A 17,708-nucleotide genomic window follows, 5' to 3' on the forward strand; every position below is an offset into this window, starting at 1 on the left:
GGGAGTGGATTGTAACATCCCACATCGCCTAGGGGAGTGGATCCTCTAAGCCTTATATGTATATTTCCATCTCTACCTAGCACAAGGGATTTTAGGAGCTTACTGGCTTCAGGTTTCATCGGAACTTTGAAGTTAAGCGAGAACGGGGCCAGAGCATTCCCAGGATGGGTGACCCATTGGGAAGTTCTGCTCGCATGAGTTCCCAGAAACAAAACCGTAAGGGCGTAGTTGAGGCCCAAAGCGGACAATATCGTGCTACGGTGGAGTCGAGCCCGGGATATGGTGGGGGCTCGGGCCGGGATGTGATAATTTGGTATCATAGCATTAAGTTTGCAGTCCTGCATATCTTGAGAATTTCTAATTATTTTGATGTCTTCTGTCAGAACTATGCTTGCTCGTAGAGATCCACGTCCTTCTGTTGAGCCTAGTTTCCCCGATATAGCTCAGTTAGGGAAAACTATAGCTAATGCTATTCAATCTTCGCTCTGTCCTTCCCAAAAGACACCTTTTGAGACTGTGTATAATCTGAAGTTGAATCATTTTGTGGGGATTGAAGGACATGAAGGAGCGGAGAAATGGATTAATCATATTGAGAAGACTTTTCGTGTAATGTAGAGTCAAGGGAATCTTTCTCATGATAGGTGGGTCGAGACGACTACCTGGCTTTTGGGTTCGGAACCTGCATCTTGGTGGAGACATGAGTCTTATCAGTTGACCCCAGAGGAAATTGCAGACTGGGAATCGTTTAAACAGTTGTTTCAGAAAAGGTTTATTCCTTCTGAGTATATTGATCGCAAAAAGTAAGAGTTTACTCAATTAAAGCAGGGGAAGATGACTACTAATGAGTATTATCGGAGATTCACTTATTTGTCTCGTTATCATCTAGAGGTTGTTGCTAATCCGGTTGAGATGCTCCGTCGCTTCAGATTGGGTATAAAGAAGAAATGGCGTTCTATAGCAACCTTGACTCTTTGTGCCACTTACCAGGAGTTTTATGAAATTTTGTTGACGATTGAGGACTCAGAAAATATGCCTAGTGAAAGTGAAGATGAAGAAGAAAAGAATGGGAATTAGAGGCGAGATGACAAAGGTAAAGGTTAGTCTTCTAAAGGACCTCGCAAGACTCAGAGCTTTAAGAGGGGTGGAACTAGTTCCAGTTCTTCTAGCGGAGGTTTTAGTGCCACTGGTCAGAGGAGAGGTGGTAGATTTTCAAGAGGTCCTAGGTTCCAGAGGTAGGGAGATGTTGGAAGAGGAAGTGCTCATTTGTGCCGCAGATGTAATAATAGGCATTTTGGGGAGTGTAGGAAAGGCAGCAGTGGATGCTTTACTTGTGGGCAAATGGGACATAGAGCTATAAATTGTCCCCAGAATCAGCAGAGGCCCCCTATGCCACCACCAGCGTCGATCCAGCAAGTTCCAGGGTCTGCTAGTTATGGTAAGATGGGTCGAGGTGGTGCTTACCATTATTAGGGCTATGCCGCTCTTTATGTTTCATGGCAGTATCAGTATTCACAGGATCCTTATTACCAGAGTAGGTATTCTCAGTATCCTGGAGGGTATACACTGTATCCTTTCGTTCTAGCTGGTGGATCTCAGTAGTACCAGGGAGGATAGCCCCAGCAGGTAAAGATTGCTTCCAGTAGTGCAGGATCTTCTAGGCAATCTGGTCAGCCGAGTCAGGGACGAGGTGTGTAGGGATGAGGTAATCAAGCTAGTAGAGGTCATGGAGGACAACATCAAGCCCATGGACGTGTTAATAATATATCTCTGCAAGATGCTCAGAATCATCCGGACTTGATCATGGGTACGTTAAACATTCTTGGTCACTTTGCTAGAGTTTTAATTAATTGTGGTGCTACGCATTCTGTTATTTCTCATACATTTGCTTAAGTGACGCAACCTCATCCTACACCTCTAGGGTATGATTTAGAGTTTGCTATGCCTAGAGAGGAGATGTGTTATGTTGATTGTGTATATCCAGGGTGTCCAGTGATGGTGGAGGAAGTAGTTATGCCAGCTAATCTTATCCCGTTGGATATTGTTGATTTTGATGTAATCTTAGGCACATATTGGTTGCATTATAATCGTGCCAAGATAGATTGCTACGGGAAAATAGTTACTTTCCATCGTCCTGGATTACTTGAAGTTACTTTTGTGGGTGATCGTAGTGGGGTGAGGCATGGTGTTATTTCTGCTGTAAGAGCAAAAAGGTTGTTATTGAAAGGTTGCCAAGGATATTTAGCTTATGTAGTGCTGAATGATGTTGCTCCTAGTAGTGTGGAGGATGTTTGAGTAGTCAGGCTTTTTCCTAATGTATTCCCTGATGATTTACCTGGATTGCCGCCAGATCGAGAGGTGGAGTTCTCTATTGATTTGCTTCCAGGTACAGATCCTATATCCTTGACTCTGTATAAAATGGTTCGTGTTGAATTGAGGGAATTGAAAGTTCAGTTGCAGGAATTAGTTGATAAAGGTTTTATTTAGCCTAATACTTCACCTTGGGGAGCTTCAGTTTTGTTTGTGAGGAAGAAAGACGGGACTTTGAGGCTATGTATTGATTATAGGCAATTAAATTGGGTAACAATTAAAAACCGTTATCCGTTGCCGCGTATAGATGATTTGTTTGATCAGCTTCGAGGTGCCTGTGTGTTTTCTAAGATTGATTTGAGGTCTGGGTATTACCAATTGAAGATTAGCAGTGAGGATGTCCTTAAGACTGCTTTCAGGACTCGTTATGGTTATTATGAGTTTCTGGTGATGCCATTCGGATTAACGAATGCACTAGCAACTTTTATGGATTTGATGAAAGCCATTTATAGACAAGTTTGTCATTGTTTTTATTGATGACATTTTGGTATACTCTAAGTCTAAAGCAGAGCATGTTCGACATCTTACTTTGGTGTTGAAGAAATTGAGGGGACATCAGTTGTATGCTAAGTTTAGCAAATGTCAATTTGGTTGAATCAAGTGGCATTTTTGGGACATGTCATTTCTGCTCAAGGTATTCAAGTGGATTCTCAGAAAGTGGCAGCTGTGAAAAATTGGGAGCAACCTCAAACCATCACTGAAGTACAAAGTTTTCTTGGCCTAGCAGGCTATTATAGACGGTTTGTTATGGATTTTTCAATCATTGCTTTGCCATTAACGAAATTGACTAGAAAAGAAGTTTAGTTTGAGTGGGATGATAATTGTGAGCAAAGTTTTCAGCAATTGAAGTATTTTCTCACTCATGCACCTGTTCTGGCACTCCCAGATGATAGTGGTAATTTTGAGATTTATAGTGATGCTTCCTTGAATGGCCTGGGTTGTGTGTTGATGCAACATAGTAGGGAAATTGCTTATGCTTCACGACAATTGAAGCCTTATGAGATGAATTACCCTACTCGTGATCTGGAGTTAGCAGCTATCATCTTTGCTTTGAAGATTTGGAGGCACTATCTTTATGGTGAGAAATGTAAGATCTTCACAGATCATATGAGTCTTCAGTATCTTTTTACTCAGAGGGATCTTAATCTTTGGCAACGGAGGTGGATTGAGTTGCTTAGTGATTATGATTGCACGATTGAGTATCACCCTGGTCGTGCAAATGCAGTGGCGGATGCACTTAGTATGAAAACTCTAGTTAGACTTAATGCCATTTATGATTGTCATGTTCCTCTTCTTGCGGATTTACAGTCCACTAGAGTGGAGTTAGGAGTGGAAGATTGAGAGGAAGCTTTACGTGCTAATTTTCAAGTCAGGCCAATTTTAATTGATCGTGTACTTGAAGCCCAAATGGATGATGAAAAGACCCAGGAAATAATTCAAGCCAGGAATCAGGGGAAGAAGAAAGACTTCAGAATTCGAGAAACTGATGGCATGCTTATGCAGGAGAGTAGAATGTATGTTGCGAATAATATGGAATTAAAGAAGGCAATTCTTGATGAAGCACATATTTCAGCTTATGCTATGGATCCAGGAGGTACAAAAATGTATCATACTATTCGACCATTTTATTATTGGCCAGGTATGAAAAGAGAAATTGCTGAATATGTGAGTATGTGTGTCATTTGTCAGCAAGTCAAAACAGAAAGAAAAAAGCCTTTTGGATTGATACAACCACTTCCCGTTCCACAATGGAAATGGGAAAATATTACTATGAATTTTGTGTACAAGCTTCCTCGTACATAGAATGGTTATGATGGCATTTGGGTGATAGTTGATCAGCTTACTAAGTTAGCATATTTTATTCCTGTGAGAGAGAAATATTCTTTAAGCCGATTAGTTGAATTATTTGTATCGAAGATTGTGAAGTACCATGGAGTCCCAGTTAGTATTATCTCAGATCGTGATCCTAGATTTACTTCTAAGTTCTGGATAGCATTCCAGGAAGCTCTTGGTTCGAGATTATTTTATAGTATAGCATATCATCCTCAAACAGATGGACAATCGGAGTAGACTATTCAGACATTGGAAAATATGCTAAGATCTTTAGTGTTGCAGTTTGGTGACGCTTGGCATAAGCGGTTTGATTTGATGGAATTTGCCTACAACAACAGTTTTCATTCAAGTATTGGTATGTCACTTTTTGAAGCTCTTTAAGGTAAATCTTGTCGTACCCCTTTATGTTGGTCAGAGGTCAGCGAAAAAGTTTTGGTGGGTCTTGAGATAGTGGAAGAGACTACTCAGAATATTCAGGTGATTAAGTCTAACCTAAAAGCAACCCAGGATTGATAGAAGAGTCTAGCCGACAGACATGCCACTGACCGAGTGTATAATGTAGGTGATTGGGTATTTTTGAAGCTATCACCATGGAAAGGTGTAGTGCGGTTTGGAAAGAAAGACAAGCTGAGTCCTAGGTACATTGAACTGTATATGATCACCGAGCGAGTCGGTGAGGTTGCTTACATGCTTGAGTTGCCTATAGAGTTATCCAAAGTGCACGATGTTTTTCATGTCTCTATGCTTCGTCATTATGTCTCAGATCCTTCTCATGTGATACCTCCTTAACCGCTGGAAATTAATTCAGATTTTACTTATGATGAGGAGCCAGTGACTATTTTGGATTAGAAGGATAAGGTTCTGAGAAATAAGATAGTGCGCCCAGTGAAGGTTTTGTGGAGAAATCACTTGGTGGAAAAAGCCACCTGGGAGACGTAGGAGTGTATGAAAGAGATGTATCCAAGATTGTTTTATGATTATTAATGGATTGTAGTTATTGTTCGAATTTCGAGGACGAAGTTATCTTAAGGGGGTTGGTTATAACAGCCCGTCTCGAGATATTTTTCTTGATGGCGTGGAATGTCGATTCTACCCTTGAAAGTTGAGTTGTGGGTTGTGTAAATAAGCTAAGAAATTAAACAATTGAGTTTACTTATTTTCTTCCTAACCTTTTGGACCCAATTAGAACTAAAGGTTCTAATTGTTTTGGGTTGGTTGTAAGAAAATTTGGACCACACACACACTCACACATTCTCTCCCTCTCGTTGACTCCCTTTCTCTTTATTCCCTCTCGATTTTTCTCAATTTCCGTACAATACGTACGGACGAACCTTAACCAAACCATTTCTTCACGGATTCAGGTTATGGAGACCATTTTCAAGTTCCTTGCGAGCTCAGGAACCCATTGATACTATTATTTGGACGTGAAACCCTTGAAAACTCGAGAAACCATAATCTCCGATTTGAGCACTGTTCATGTAATCGTGAATGTAAGATTTTTAGAAGATTTTAAGCTACTAGTGAGCTTTAGGGCATCTTCACGAAGCTTGGAGAAGAAAAACGAAGTGAATTGGATGTTGGGAAGTTGAGTTTGACAAGTTTCAAGTTTGGCCAGATTATCGAGGTTTCTCCGGTGAGATTCCGTGGATTTTAGGGCTTGAAATTGGTAAGGTTTTGTTCTTCTCGTTGTAAGCTTCATTTTGGTAAAAATTTCATGGATTTTGGTGCAAAAATGAAGAAGATATGAAGGTTTCTATATGTTTCTAGAAACCGGCAATTGCAGCGGCGCTGTCGACGATCTCCGGTGATCCAAGGAAGAATAAGGAGAATATTCTGTCAAAGTTCACAAATCGTCAGCACCGGGTTCGATCACGGTGATTATATTCGTAAGAGTATAAGCATGTCGAACTGGTACCAGACTATATGGACAAAAATACTCGAAGGAGATGTATGTCTTGATGGTAAATGTGGTTCGGCCGTCTGAATGCCGAACTTTAAAGTGTACTTGTGAATATCCAATCATAAAACAACTCAGCGTTCAACATGCCGAGCCTAGTAACCTATAACACTTCACTTCGCTGAGAAGACTGATGAGATGACCTTTACCAACAAGAACTCGAAAGTCCTTGTTGACCGAAACTTGGATAAATAACCAATCGATCTCGAAGCAATGTTGTTTATCAAACTGAAAGTGCTCATTGATCGACTGATTCTATGGCTCCAGTGTTGTTTATCCAAACTGAAGATGTTGCCGGTTGCCTTCACAGTGCTATTTATCCAAACTGAAGATGTGTCGGCGGAAGAAAGGGGAGAAGGATAAAATCTCAAAGGTTGTTGAAAAGCTTTGCGTAGGGTAATTTGTGTGTTGAATTGGAGAGGCTTTGAATGATGCACTCCCTTCTCTATTTATAGTGGCAAACCCCTTCATGGCCGAGCTAGAATTATACTTGGATTAGAACTTCTCAACCTAATCTGATTAGGTCTCAGCCAATCCTAACTCTGATAGGACTTTGAACCAAGCTCTTTTAACATATCAAATTCAACCCCTAATTCTTAGCATCCTTAACCTTACGACTCCCTGTTGCACTAGATTTCGACTACCTCACCCTTATCTAAACCAATCTTCCTCGCATTAGGATTCGGCCGACCTTACTGGACAGTCTATAACAAGATTCTAGATGAATGCTACTGGGCCGAGAATAACTCCAAGCTCGGTCTAAAATAATATTTTGGGCCCAAACAATATTATACTAAACTAGTATACCTAAATGTCCGTACCTAAACATATTATACTAATCCAGTGTGCCAAAGTGTTTGTACCTAAATATATTGTAATGAATTAGTGACACATAAGAAAATATGCAAAAACATAAGTGTACCAAAAAATCTCTACGAAAATATTTTCTTATATAAGATACTCACCATAATGAGAATTAAAATTTATAATATTTTCATAAAATTATAAATAAAAAAGAGAGACATTGAATACATATGATAGCATTTAATAGAGTATAGGGACTAAAATCAATTTTTAATCTTGTATAAGACATTTTTCTAAACTTCTTATTTAGGGATTAAAATCTTATTTAAAATGATAAATTTGTGAGATGATGATGACACCCTTTCTTCCTCAATTTACTCCCACAACATCATACATACATACATACATACATACATACATACATACATATGTATGTACATGCATACGTGCATGCATACACATATATAATAGTTTGATACAACTCCCCAATATTATAGTAACAACGATAAATATAACTTTTTCATCATTAATATATACTAATAGCTTGATCAGATTCAGAAGAAAAAAAGCAAGATGCTAACTTCAAATTCTTGTCTATAAACATACAAGCTAAAACACTTCAGAATAAATTAAAGAGCTATAGCTGGAAACTGATCCAACAATATACCACATGCATGGTGATTCCTTAATCAGTTGCAGTTTTCAGTCATAAATCTTTTAATAACTTGCAAAGCTTCATTTGAGACTTCTGAGTATGGATCATTCGTTAAAAACCCATGTTCCTGTCCTTCAAATTCGACATACTCAATTTTCTTTCCCAAATCTTTTAACTTTCTCCAGTAACTCTCCACCCTATCTTTCAACAGTTCATTGCCACCCACGATAACCAAGATGGGATCAAAGGCCACCTTCTCAAGGTTTGGAGAAATTTTTCTAGGTTTTGGGAACACTAGCTGAGCTGGTGTTCCCCACAAATAAAAACTTGACATGTGTTCACCACTAATTAACATCTCACATATGGCTAAAAACTCTCCCGAGTTAAGATGTATTTTGGTTTTGGGAAAATATAATCAATGCATTTATGATGAACTTCCTTTCTTATACCTAACATTCATTATTTTATTTCTCAAAAAAAAAAAATTTATTTGATTAAAGAAAAAAAAAAAAAAAGTCTAGATTTCTCCTCCACAAGCCACCACCTCTGCCACCACACTCCTCGCCCCAACTCTACTCTCCCTTCCTTTTTCCTCACCACACTCTCTCTCTCTCTCTCTCTCTCTCTCTCTCTCTCTCTCTCTCTCTCTCTCTCTCTCACCTTCTCTTCCTTTCTTTCTCTTCCGCTTTTTCTTTCTCCTCCTCTCTTAAGCTGGGAAAGGACAAAAGTGAACGCTAGCAAGTCGGTGACCTCACCACCTCTTGAGTTGCCACCGACCATCGCTTAGGTTGATGTCGAAGTAAGAGTGGGATGCACAGAGGGAAGATGAGCAAGAACAGTAAAATAAAGTCATCGGTGAAATCGCCGACCGACGATGAAGGTGGATGGTTGATCTGTGATGGGAGCTCGGTGTTAATGGCGGGGGGGGGGGGGAGGGAAAGGGGGGTCAAGCATTTTCTGAATTTTCTCTTGCGTTAGGTTAAGGGTAAATTAGGAATTTTAGTCCCAAAAAATCTAGACAGCATATTTTTACTCAAGAAAAATAAAACAAACACGTGTCAAGCCTTCATTCATGGGGAACACCAGCTTAGCTAGTGTTCCCGGTACCTAGAAAAATTTCTCCCTTGAACTGTTCGGTCCAAATGGGTTGACCATTGGATTGTCTCTGGCTTCTCCTGCTGGCATTGAAAGCCTCCAAAATCTGCATGGAATATTAACCATTAAATTAATTTTTATGGAAGGTAATTGTTGAATAAAACAAATTATAGAAGGCAGTTAACATAGATATCAAACTAATTTCTTAGGCCATCTCCAACCGAAGGAGGCCCAAATGGCTATGTTGAGTCCTATAGCTTTGCAAGAGATTATATTTTAATGAACAATGTCATATCATATTTTATACAATCTCCAACCAAGGGGGCCAAAGGGTCATAGGCCAAACATAGCTTTTTGACAAAAAATCATCTCCAATGAAGGGGGGCCAAAGGGCCATATGCTAAACATAATTTATTATTTTAATTGAATCAATATAGTTAAGGGCCATAGGCCAAACATAGCCTTTTGACAAAAAATCATCTCCAATGAAGGGGGGCCAAATGGCCATATGCTAAACATAATTTATTATTTTAATTGAATCAATATAGTTAATTGAATTAAACTACCATATTAAAATAAGATTTTTGGACATATTGGAAGATTATTGAAAGAGGTGGCCATTTAAAAATTATTGAAAAAATTAAAGGAAAGATTATTGGAAGAGAATAGAATGTGAAGAATTGAAATAAAATAAGGTAAGATAGTATGGAATGGTGAAAAATATGTGAGAAATGATGTAGGAAAAAAAATTTGTCCAAAAAAAAAAAAAAAAAGTGGGTTGGGCTCATCAAGCTGGTTGGTTAGCCTGATTTGGTGGCTTTGGCCTGGTGGGACCCACAAGCCCTTTAGCTTAGCCCTCTATTGGAGACGGTTTTCGTGTTATTTTGAGCTATTTTAACCATATATATGACCCTTTGTCCGAATCAGTTGGAGATGACCTTATAAATCGGCTAAGGATCCTAAAATGATACAAAATATTGACGTGAGAATAATACTTGAAGGAATATTAACCAAAAAAGAGAAATGATCATAAAACGCTTTCAAAACGACAATTTAATATGAAACCACAACAAAATAATGGGTGAAAGAGGTACAAAATATATGTAGAATATTCAGTTTATCTCATAATAATTATCGTTATCTAAAAAAGTTTGGCCTCCGACTGCCCTATCCAAGTATGCAGCCTCAACCTCAAGGAGATGGATTGTCTGCCCTCCCCTCCCCATACTTTCTCTATACCCTCTTAATTTATGCGGTCACGGTTAAGCCACGTCAATATTTAATTTTTGTCTTATTATTTTTATAAAAAAATTAATATATAATGTTGATGTGGTTTAACTATGACCGCACAAAACAGGAAGGCATGAGGAAGGTATGGGAAGGGAAGGGTAGACAATCCATCTCCCAACCTCAAATGGTTTTTCTTCTTCCTGCTACCCCATCAATTATAGTATTTTTTTTCATTTGACATGGAGTTGCCATCATCAATTAACAGTTCAGTTATCTTGCATCACATTTTTCATTGAACTTTGTCTTACACGCTGAAATATTGTGTGTCCAAAATCTGATTGGTTTTGAATTCGATGCTCTTACTTTATCACAATCCATGAGTCCTAACATCAATCAAATTTACAAAATTCGACAATCTACACCTACCGTCTATCAAATTTTTTTGTTGAAATCGTTGGATATATCTCTGTCGTCTTTCACTGGCAACCCACCTATATGCTTTGCCACTTATGTCAAGAACCTCCCAAGTCAAAACCTAATCGATATACATAGCCTCGTGCACCACATTAATCTCACTACAGGAAAAATGGCACTGGACATGTCAAATCGACAATAAAATATATCATACTTATAGGGTTAAACCGCCCTAATTTAAAATGTTTCCACATTTTTTAAATGATTTTAAAAATATTAAAATCACTTTATAATCACTAAAAGCACTTACAATTATGTTTAACCAAAAACACTTCAAACCATGAAGAATTATGTAGAGCAAAAAATAATTCCAAAAATCAATAAAACAACACGTGGACTTTTTCTTTAGAAAGATAAGGTTACCCTTATTAAATGGGTAGGGCTCTCAAATACTCCCACGACAACTCAGCATCCTGAATGTCCAAGTAGTTCACTACGACTGCTAAGGCTTCCCCTACTCGTGGTGTTGAAAAGTCAAAAGCATTAAAGGTAAGATTAATTACTGCTATCTTTAATACAGTACCAATTGGAGATCAACTTTATCAAGTAAGGAATTCTCATCACAATCAATCATGGATGCTTCGTCATCATTCCAAGATATTATCTCCTAATTAATATATTCAGAATACTCTTTCCTCGTTCATCCAATGGATGACACACCTCGCATCATGTGTAAGGCAAAACCCTAACCCTATAGCCGGCCACTCCATCTCCACTAAATTTTGATCATCTTTTGCTACGCATGCGAGCCCTAAACACTCAATCTTTTCATACGCACTGACATAGGCATTGAAGATTGATTAACCAAACCCAATAGCTCTTGTTCTTCTTCCTTCTCAAAGGTCAATTCCTCCCCCCCCCCCCACCCCCCGCGCGCAGGCGCGTGAGGCTTTGGTATGTGATGAAGGTGTTAATTGTTTTGTAGGTACAAATTTATCAAAATTGGAAGACGACAGATTTTGCTAACCCACCCCGCCCCCCCGGAGCACGCGCGCCCGCGTGAGGCTTTGGTCTGTGATGAAGGTGTTAATTGTTTTGTAGGTACAAATTCATCAAAATTGGAAGACGATAGATTTTGCTACCACACATTTCATTTTATTACAAATTTCTTAATACTTCCAGCGCTTTTAAACATAAGTATTTTATAAATGAGCATGTCCAAAAATCTTGTCAAAGCACTGAGCAGTGCGTGAACCAAAAGGAAATCGTGTGCGGAGACATTAATCTTTAAAATGAGGTCAATTGGATAAGGCGCAATTTGTATTTAATAAATACATATACAATTAAACCCTATTCCAAAGCATGACAGTGGACTGATAATATGGACCACTAAATCTTCCCAAAAGGTGGCTTTCAAAAAAAAAATCTTCTCAAAAGGATACTCTCCTAATCAGACAATGAACAATTTTATCATTTAGCATAAAAGCAATATTGGATAGTATACCAAAATCTCATACGAAAAGTTTGATTTGAGTTTGAGTTTGGTCTAAAAGTTATCGATAGGGAAGTTTATTATTGTTAAATTAACATAAGTCTTGCTCAATTTCTTTTTGTTTGTAAAGACTCCACAATAAAGTAAATATGGCATCAATTGAGGTCATTTTCGAACCATACTAGCTTTGTATCCGTGTCAAATATTTGTCAACTTGATTAATCTACCATGTTTAATTAATCATGTATAACTCAAAACTAACTTAATACACGTAATCGTATCATGTTTGGGCTTACTTACGTATACATCTTGTGGATTATAACTTAAGAATACATTTCCTGTATTTCAAAACCAATATGATCACTCATATACACTCATAAGTTACTTGAAATGATATGTTAGCTCTATGTGTTTTAATTTATGCTCATTTATTTTAACTGTTTGAGATGCCTCCTAATAATATTCAAGACGCTATTATAGTTAAAGATTATAGTTGGGGGGGTCAGGCCTTATGTCTCCTGTTTGTCTTTTTATTTTTGTTTTTTTTTATAAAACAATATATTTACATTAAGGGGTGACAAATTTAAGCTAAGTTACACAACAATCCAGCTATAATAATTTGATATTTAACTTGCAATTTACAAAGTCGAACATAATGCTCACAATTACAAAATACAGAGTAATATAATTAAATCGTAATACTAAGTCGTGTCTTTTTTAAATTATGAATAAAGCTCCCTCCTACTGTCAAATTTCTGAAAAATAATAATTATATATTTAAAATGATAAAATTTGTGAGATGATGATCACACCCTTTCTTCCTCAATTTACTCCCACAACATTATACATACATACATGTATACATACATCAAATATACGTGCATGCATACATACATAATATTTTGATATAACTCCCCAATATTATAGTAATAACCATAAATATAACTTTTCATCATTAATATATACTAATAGCTTGATCAGATTCAGAAGAAAAAAAAAAAAAAAAAAAAGCAAGATGCTAACCTTCAAATTCTTGTCTATAAACATACAAGCTCAAACGCTTCTGAATAAATTAAAGAGCTAGCTGAAAACTGATCCAACAATATATCACATGCATGGTAATTAATTCCTTATTCAGTTGCAGTTTTCAGTCATAAATCTTTTAATAACTTGCAAAGCTTCATTTGAGACTTCTGAGTATGGATCATTCGTTAAAACCCCATGTTCCTGTCCTTCAAATTCGACATACTCAATTTTCTTTCCCAAATCTTTTAACTTTTTCCAGTAACTCTCCACCCTATCTTTCAACAATTCATTGCCACCCACGACAACCAAGATGGGATCAAGGGCCACCTTCTCAAGGTTTGGACTGTTCGGTCCAAACGGGTTGACCATTGGATTGTCTCTGGTTTCTTCTGTTGGCATTGAAAGCCTCCAAAATCTGCATGGAATATTAACCATTAAATTAATTTTATGGAAGATAGTTGTTGAATAAAACAAATTATAGAAGACAGCTGACATAGATATCAAACTAATTTCTTTAAATAGGCCAGGGATCCTAAAATGATACATATCAAATATTGACGTGAGAATAATACTTAAAGGAATATTGTTAAACCAAAAAAGAGAAATGATCATTAAAAAAATGTCCTAAAGGCTGCTCTCGTAAATTTATTTCTATGTATTGAGAGTCAAATATGTGTCCGATATTAGAACCAATAACAATAAGTATGCATTTGTTATTGGTTAAGGGAGGATGAAAAGGAATGTCGTTTGATTATAAAAATAGATAAATGGATATGGCACTATCTTAATCATTTGAAAGGTCCTACTTATATTGGATAAACACTACTTACACGATAGCTAGACTTGCTTGTTATCCTAACATCAAGGTTATCTTGTTTTATATCATAATGATTTCGGGTTTGTTGGTCATGCATTGGATTAAGCACTATCTTACACGTTTGGAAAGAAACTCAAAGTTTGATCATTATTCATGCATGGTAAGTAACAACGTTGCATATGTTCATACCACACAAATCAAATCAAAGCATCTTGAATAATTGTCAAAACCACAGTATTTATTTTTATAATATTAAAAAAAACTACTAAGTTTGAATCCCTCTCCTTTTTCTGTTGAGAAACAAAATAAGAGAATTTTTTTCGCTAATTGTTATGAATATATACTCCAAAACAATCATCATGCTTTTTCCTTTTTTGTTTTCTTATTAGCCAGGAGGATCCTTGCCCGGGGATCCTCAAATCACATCTGTTTATCGTACATCGTGCAGTCAGAAATCATTGTAAATTTTTTTTATTTAAAAATGAATATAAACAGTACTTGACAAAAACTGACCGCACGATATACGATGAATGGATGTGATTGAAGGATTTCTGGAATCCTCACAAATAGGATCTAACGAGGATCCTCCCTCAAATGAGTGCATCATGACTACTTTCTTGTCAATAATAGCTCCCATTTTTTATAGGGAACTTTAACGAAAAACTCATAATATTGTTTACTTTAACGAAAAACCATATTTTTACACTAAAAAGTCAATCCTGGTACTATTCATTTTATCATTTATTTTGTCCTTATTGTTAAAACTCAAAGTTTACAAACTCTTTCATTAGTTTTCCTTTTTTTATATCCAAATTTTCTAAAGCTATCAAAGCGGTTTCCAACTAACTATTATTTATTGTTGTTTCTCTACCCATGACTGTAAGAAAGCCCCAAGTGCGAATTTTCTCTGTTAAAAAAATACCAACTGATATTCTTTATTACTAAACATTCATAACAGTTCATCATTAGAGCAAGAGAATCAAGGGATCAAAGAATGAAATAAGAGCCGAGAGAAGTTGAAAGGTTAAAGAAAATGAAGCTTTGATATTATTGTCTGAGTTACTTAGAAAAGGAAAGTAATCCTACTATATATAGTAACAGCTAGCTTAATGGATAAGCAACCTAATAACAACCTAACATTACAAGATCTTGCCACATGTATCACACAAGATTGTGCCATCCGTCATTATTTGTCAATAAAGATGACGTGTTTAAATCTAATTAAGTTATGATCATTTTTATTAGTAGTAATTTGAATTGCCCCCATGTTGGTAAAACACAAGCTAATTAAGCTTAAATTATTATTTGAGATATTATTTGGATAAAGACACCTCCAATTTTAAAAGATGACTCGTTCAAGTTCAACTTTAGTGGGCTTTGGAGGCATCTTCTACTTCTACCCTATTTAGGTGTCTTCTAGTAGTCATCGCCTATAATTATCTAGAAGATCTTCTAATTTTAGACCATATTTTGAAAGGACAAGTAATTACGATGCAATTCACAAGTGCCGACATCTTTTATGGTCAAGATATATAACATTTAAAATGATTATAATTTTTTTTTTCAACAAACGATATTATCTATACTAAGTGAGTGAGGAATAGGCTAAACTTTACAATGGGCGAGCCATAATAATGTGCTTTAAATTCATATTTGACGAGAATCGAAGTTAAGACCTTTCACTTACAAATAAAAATAAATACCACTAAATCATAGTAGTAAGTGGCAACGATCACATGTTTTGTGGTCACATAAAAACTTCTCTTAAAAGAGGTAAATGGTATATACGAGTTTTGGGTTTTTATACAAACAAGTTGACCCCTAACTGATCCCCCATTGAAGAACGAAAACAAAAAAGTTGACACCAAGTGAAAGAAAATACATTAGTTTATGGAACTTTGTCTCGTGCATGGAGTTTACTTAGAATTTGTGCTACTTTTCGAAGCAGAAGATACATGTACACACATCCGAAGAAGCATTGTCAGAATTAAGTAATTGGATAGTGTGCCAATTTGTGGGCACTTATTAGTTGTGACTTCTTTTGAGCATTAAAGGTGTAGAAGTAGAACAAATATGGTTTTTTATCTGATCAAACAACTTAACATGCTAAGTTGTGAGATTTTCACTTTATATATATATATATAACAATATATGTTATATCATGTTCCTTGAATATATGATTCAGATTGAACGCGAGGATTTTCAAATACCATGTTGTAAGATATGATAGCATTAATTTTCCTCAAAAAGAAGAAAAAAAGATAAAGAAGAGGGCATTAATGTGCAAACTAGGAAAGGACAAGACTCAAAAAGTTCTGAATTAATACCTGTCAAGTATTTCCAAACTTAGAAGCGCCTCACAAGGACCTTCCTCTGACCTTGTCCTCTCCACCCCACCAAAAAATGGCGCTAGGAGCACATACCCCCGTACCCTAACCGGAGCCGCCTTGACAGACCCCATCCCAAGCCGAACCGCCAGGTGGTGGGCCATATTCCCACCTGAAGAGTCACCCAATACAAAAACCCGATCCAAGTCAGCCGTACCACCAATCCATGCATCATTCGTGCTCTCACCCAATGCCTCCTTTTGCAGCCACTCCACTGCACTCACTGCATCATCAATCGCAGCCGGAAGTTTATTCTCTGGAGCGAGCCTGTAGTCCGGGGCCACGACAAGTGACTGGAGCCCGGAAGATAGGCGGATGCAGCAGTTGTGGAAATTTGGCCACACGTGCGAGCCAACGCAGAAGCCGCCACCGTGGAAGTAGAAGACCACGGGGAGCTTGGAATTGAGGTTTGCTGATTTGGGTTTGTATAAACGGAGGGAAAGTTTATGTTTTGTGTCGAAAATTATGTCTTTGAAGGCCACGGAGCCGTCGTCAATGACAGGAATGTTGACGTTTATGTCCGTTAAGGAGCAGCGTTTGATCGAACCGTCGCTAAAGATTTGGAGAACTCCCATGCAATCTTCTACTATGTGAGGGAGGGAACCCATATATTATTTTTTTTCTTTTGGGATTTGGTTATTTGGGAATGGAGGGTGTGAGGAAAGATGTCTCATGGTTAGGGGGTATGTATAGAGAGGACAAAGAGGGAGGGTGGTGCTGGACATAATGTGCAATTTGTGGGTTATTTGGTAAATTAATTAACGGGGACATCATATGCATGCATGGCCATTGGTTTATCTTATTGTTTTGAAAATAGACCATATTGGGTAGCTGTAAAAAAGTTGGCTTGGATGGTTGAAAATTACCAGTTGCCTGGAAACTTATAACTATCATCACATAGATTAGAAAACTGTTACAATCCAAATTAAAGAACTGAAAAACTTGTCCATTCAAAGTGGGCTACCTAGTTTTACTTTTCAACAATATTAGTGTTACGATCATCAAATTTGTTTACCAGACCACTAGGAAATAACTTTACTACAATTCACCATATCGCTGACTTTCTTTTAGTAAAATCCCCTCGCAAAATGTTGAAAAATGGTCGCTAGGAAATACCTTTTTACTACAATTTCCATGTTTGTTTGTTTTTTTAAGTAAGTTTAGGAATTACAATTTGTTCAATATTCATGTTAAAAAAATGCAATATATAGAAAAATAAAAAATAAACGTTGTATTTTTAGAAATGTATTCAATTGAGATTTTGAAGAATTTTAAAGGAGTTTAAAAAAATATTGGAGTATTTATGAGGATATGAGTGTTTTTTACAAGCAATATTATTTACCCTAAACGAATGGAGTGGGCTTAGTCTCATAATGGGCTAGCAATAACGTGGTTCAAATTAACCTTTAGCGAGAATCGAACCTAAGACTTCTCACTTACAAGTGAAGAGGAATACCACTATCCCGTAGTACTAAGTGGCAGAAGATTTCACTGTATCTTCAAAGCAAGAGATATTCAATTAGAATTTTAAAGGAGCTCATAAAAGTCATTAAATCCGGCTGTATTCAATTAGGATTTTATAGGAGTCTATAAAAGGTTCATGTGTATTAAATAAGGATTTAAATTTAAAA

The 17,708-nt window shown here is 36.9% G+C and overlaps 1 protein-coding gene across 1 annotated transcript; it reads right to left on the bottom strand.

Moving 5' to 3' along the window:
* Nucleotides 1-12,457: 12,457 nt before the first annotated feature.
* LOC126600864 (probable carboxylesterase 15) lies at nt 12,458-16,778 on the bottom strand. The gene is made up of 2 exons (XM_050267557.1): nt 16,018-16,778; nt 12,458-13,288 (listed from the first exon to the last, which is right to left on the bottom strand). Exons 1-2 carry the CDS (start codon nt 16,683-16,685, stop codon nt 12,982-12,984), a joined length of 975 nt encoding a protein of 324 aa, XP_050123514.1. The 5' UTR covers nt 16,686-16,778; the 3' UTR covers nt 12,458-12,981.
* Between the last annotated feature and the right edge of the window lie 930 nt (nt 16,779-17,708).

The sequence above is a fragment of the Malus sylvestris genome, chromosome 14, assembly GCF_916048215.2.
Source record: "Malus sylvestris chromosome 14, drMalSylv7.2, whole genome shotgun sequence".
Classification (NCBI taxonomy): Eukaryota; Viridiplantae; Streptophyta; class Magnoliopsida; order Rosales; family Rosaceae; genus Malus; species Malus sylvestris.